The sequence below is a fragment of the Fulmarus glacialis genome, unplaced genomic scaffold (genome assembly GCF_000690835.1).
Source record: "Fulmarus glacialis isolate BGI_N327 unplaced genomic scaffold, ASM69083v1 scaffold5389, whole genome shotgun sequence".
NCBI classification, from domain to species: Eukaryota; Metazoa; Chordata; class Aves; order Procellariiformes; family Procellariidae; genus Fulmarus; species Fulmarus glacialis.
Genome location: NW_009235111.1, coordinates 141,049 through 145,742, shown reverse-complemented (window position 1 = coordinate 145,742; position 4,694 = coordinate 141,049). Strand labels below are relative to the sequence as shown.

Below are 4,694 nucleotides of genomic sequence, written 5' to 3'. Positions count from 1 at the left end.
CATTTAAATTTGTGTCATACAAACATTTTGGTAATTTTGACATCTCAGAGAAAATCTGAAGACCTATAATTTTTATATGCAATGTATTTTCTATATGTGTTTCTTATGACTGCAACAGGTCTTTCTTTAAAAAAAAAAAACAAACGACGGTTTTGTTTTGTATTTTTACCTACTCTATTAGCTTCCACTGTAAGAAAGTTTTGGTGCAGAAGAAATATACTATACAGAAGCACAGAGATCTGTCTTACCTTCTGGCTCCCTGATCTTACGTCCTGCTGCAGATTTCCGTAGCACACTCCGTCCTGAGTTGAACAAGCTAGTTAACTCATCAAGGGGACTGGTCAATGACCTTGAGTTTGTAGGGCTGTATGGAAATGAAGATGATGAATTTGAGTTCAATTTCCTGTGATCTGCTCTTGCCACCTTTGGGGAGTAAGGAAGTTTGGAGAATGGAGAAGACGAGCATCCAAGCTGAGCAGGATTTGGTCTCTGAGGTACTTTTGACAGGTCTGAGTTTGTACCTGTTTTCCCTGTATTAATCAGAAAACTAGCACAAGACTCTGGAGGAAATGCAAAATGTGTGGAAGCCCGGTAGGAAATAGGAGGTGGTACAGAAGGAGGGGGTGGTGGGAGAGGAGGAGGTGGTGTGGAAGGAGGAGTCACTTTGCTGGAAACATTGAACACAACCAAGCCTGGAGATGCTGGTCTTTCATTCTCCCCTTTCTGGTTTTTGGAGTACTGTGGTGATAATGGACTTGAGCCTTCTGACTGCACAGGGTATTTTAGGTTGGTTTCCAAGACAGGAAGCTTTTTGACTTCTAGTGGTGTTAGAGGTGATTCATCAGAAGCAGGTGAACACGTGACAGGGGTTGGAGGAAATACAAGAAGTGGTGGCCTGTGGGGGAGCAAGTTAGGGAAAGGGGCTGGAATGTCACATGAGTCTTTATAGATCAAAGCTGCTTGACTGTTTCCATCCAACGTTCCATCTTCAACGTTAACATTTTTTTTGCTTTCAAACAACAGAGGAGGAGATCCAGTCACTACTGGAATTATTCCACTACCACTGCTTCCTTCTTCTGGTAGAAAATACTTCATTTCTTCATATACAGACTCTCCTTGTTCTGGGCTTTCTGCTTCAGCAGAACTGCTTTTCATTGCATTCCCTACCATTTCAATATAGACAGGCTCATTTTCCTCCTCTTCTTGTGACATATAGAGACTCAACACGCCATGTTGTGGCCCATCAGCAGAAGCCGCTCTCTGTATCGTCACAGTGTCATAGCCACCTGGTTTAGCTACTGTGCTTGCCTGTTTTACATCCCCAGGCTTTTGGCCAGGTATTTCTTCATAAGAGCCACTAAGTTTCGTATTGGGACTTCGTTTTGGTTTTCTGGGAGGTATTTTTTTCATGGTACTATAGTCATCACTGTGTGGCCTTGGACGGGTCAGTACTAGGAAAGTGAAAAATGTCTGTGTTATTAACAGATCAATGTCAGTTCTTTCTTACACAGGTCCAGTACTTTAAGCCTTCAAATGTTGTCCACAGAGTTTTACAATGAGCAGCAGTCACAAACACAGGGATTCAGTCAAAAGTATAAATATTTCAAGGAACAAAATGCAGAACTTTCAGTTTCCAAACCACAAGCCTTTGCTACCTGGGCATATAATCTGCTTTGGTAATCTCTACTGCCACTAAAAGATGAGAACTAACACCTGAGAAGATATCTTTTGGATTCAAATGTTCACTGCAAGGTCTGTAACACATGTAAATATGTGCTTGTTTTTCCTTTTGCACCAAGGGAGAGGGGCATGCTTTTTAACTAGGAGTTTCAGCGTGGTGCTACTTTGACACACATGTCAGTAACTGAAATATCCCCCTTTTATGTAATATGTATAAAACTCTAATTATAGGCAGATATTATCCCTACCTCTTCTTCTTTTGTACTGCAGGTGTGGAACTAATTTATAAAGTTAGGAAATCCCATAGCCTAAGGGCAATTCCCCAACTGACTATACAGTTAACTAAACTAGATAAATCCCATAGCCTAAGGGCAATTCCCCAATTGAGTATACAGTTAACTAAACTAGACGTCTTTTCACAGCCTCCAGGCACATATGGAGTGGAGAGACTAGATACCTAGGTGATTGGTCTTTTAAGATCAAAATTAGATGGTGTAAATCAGAGCTGGTTTTGGACAAAGACTCAGGAAACTGACATAATTCTTGGAAAATGAGTATACAGCAGGGAAACTGGCCCTATTGTTTCATACATATGAGAAGAACTCCAAAGTTGTTTTCTGAGTGTGTACAAGCATTAGTGTTAAGACCACACATACATATATATATCATCATTCTTTCAAAAACCTCTGCTAGAGCTTTTTGGTTAAATCAATCATCTCTTGCAGAGCTGGGTACAGAAAGCCGAAACCACAGCAGAGCTCCTTAAGCCACACTAGTTTAAAAGTATATTGCAAGAGGGAGTGCACAGGTTTCTATCCATTGTATGCAGGATTAGAGAATGGTTATACTTAGCTTTAAACCCAACCTGAAGGATCTTCCCTGTTAAGCCTAGAGGATCCTTTACACAAAGCATGACAAGTCAGGCTTATCAAGGAAAAGCAGAATGCATTCCTCCCCTTCATCTTCCACTCATTCATTTCAAGGATGAAGGAGAACAGAACAACTGAACTCAAAACTGTTCTATATGCACTATAATGCATTGAGACACTTTGGGACTTTCATAGCACTTCCCTTCTAAACAAAAAAATCACTCTAAGCAAATTATGGCACAAACATAAACCACTGAATGTGTAAGTTATTCATGTGAACATCGAGAAGAAGTAGGAGAAAGTTTAATGTTTAACTTGGTGAAATTCAAGATTCAAGCATTCTGTTTTAGTGATGCAAGGTATTCTAACCTACAGTTTAAAAGGTGAAATAAAACGGTCAGTGGGGTAGAATAGCTCAAGTTGACACAGATCATTTTTCTCTAGAGGGAGTTCTGCAAATAGGTTTTGGTTGTTGACAAACTAGGCAATTAAAACACATGAGTATTATTTTCTGATTTGGCAACAAATGACAAATTGACTAATTTTATTTACTGCCACTGAAATATTTCAGGGAAGCAGGACTTTTCAAAGGTGCTTGCCTGTGTTTAAAAGGATCAAAGTGAAAAGAATAAATCAATAACCTAGAGTAACATTTGCGGCTGTTTCTCCCTTTTTGCCTAACCTTCATTAGCGGTTTCCTTAGAAGCTGCTGACAAGCAAGCACTAACAGCCTCGTACGAAGCGCTCAGTCGTGTGTTGGGGTCCCTCTTTGGTTTGGGAGGAGGCTGTTTCCTTGGTGATGGCAGGCTATTGCTATCGTCCATGCTGAACACGGAGTGCAGGGAGGGGGATCTGATGGATGACCCAGCCGCAGAATGTACCAAGCCATCCACTGCCATGGGGACAGGGACGGAGCTGGAATGAAAGTGCTTAGGCGTTCGACAGCCGGCAAAGCTGTCCTCAGAGACCTTCCCACCCTTGTCTTCAGCTCTGAAAACACAGAAAGGAGGCCCAGATGCATTATTCAAGCGATAACAATGAACCTGTTCATGCAAACATAACAACAGCTTTTGGGTAAACAATCTCACAACTCCCCTGCTGTGTCGAGGGGATGTCTGTAGTAATCTTCCGATAAAAAAATCCAGATCAAGCTGCTAGCTTTCTTCGATTTCCTGTTTCATGATAAATCAGGACACTGGCCCTTTTTCACACAAATGCAGCCTTCCTTAAGCAGTTTCATATTGTTGATCAGACATTCACTGAATGAATTGTTCACACTTTGATTGTTACACACAATCAAAAGCTGGGTTTTCAATCCGAATGATAATTTCTGGGAAATCCATTTTAATAGAAAGTTATTGAGGCAGCAAATACTGAGCCTTTATCATTATTTTCTAAAAAGACAACTCTAAATTCTATTTAGATAATGCAAATCTTTAAAATATTAGATGACTGTTTTAACCAGCTACATTGGCTGCTCAAACAATTCCACCCAGATATCTATATATCTTCCTGTTTAAGCCTAATTATTAGTTATGATTTTAATAATAGTAATTATGACATTATGTTTAGTTATTTCAATCGCTGTTTGAGTTTTACTTATTCCAATTTTTTTCCTTTTTTTTTGCTATTTCAATACGTATTGAGAAATTATGTTTATCAGCTGCTTCCAACAAATTGATTTTAACAAAAATTCTTCTAACATTTTATTCCTCCAAAAATCAAAACATTGAAAACCTTTTAACTTAGAGTGGTAACGTATTAGATAGAAGATGTCTATACCATCATTTTACAAACAAATGCCTGATCATTTGGTTTTTTAAATTGTATTTCTGCATGGCAAATCACCAGCAGAGCTGGAATCCATGCACAGGATATAGCCAGCTGCCCATGTAGTAAATGAAATAGCTAAAGATGAAAGCATGGTGCTCAGTGGATAATTTGTTTTCACTGTAATGTTTAATTACAGTCTTTCCTACAAAGGCATTTCCTCCAATATGTAATCACTGGGATATTTGAAGCTAATTAAGCAGATGCACTGCCATTTTCACTTTAATAAAAGTCACTGACAAAAGCAATGAAAGCAAAGGGAGTTGTTCTAGATGAAAATTAAGTTCCTATGCAAAAATAAACATTTGTATGTCC

At 39.2% G+C, this 4,694-nt stretch overlaps 1 protein-coding gene across 1 annotated transcript in view; it reads right to left on the bottom strand.

Annotated features, from left to right (window-relative positions):
• Positions 1–219: 219 nt before the first annotated feature.
• MYO16 (myosin XVI) overlaps positions 220–4,694 on the bottom strand; it is a gene marked incomplete at its 5' end in the record, with an annotated part of 141,922 nt that continues 137,447 nt past the window's right edge. Inside the window, 2 exons of the mRNA XM_009585881.1 lie at positions 220–1,451; positions 3,232–3,539. Of these exons, the coding sequence (XP_009584176.1) occupies positions 220–1,451; positions 3,232–3,539 (1,540 nt within the window). The remainder of the gene's footprint in view (positions 1,452–3,231; positions 3,540–4,694) is intronic.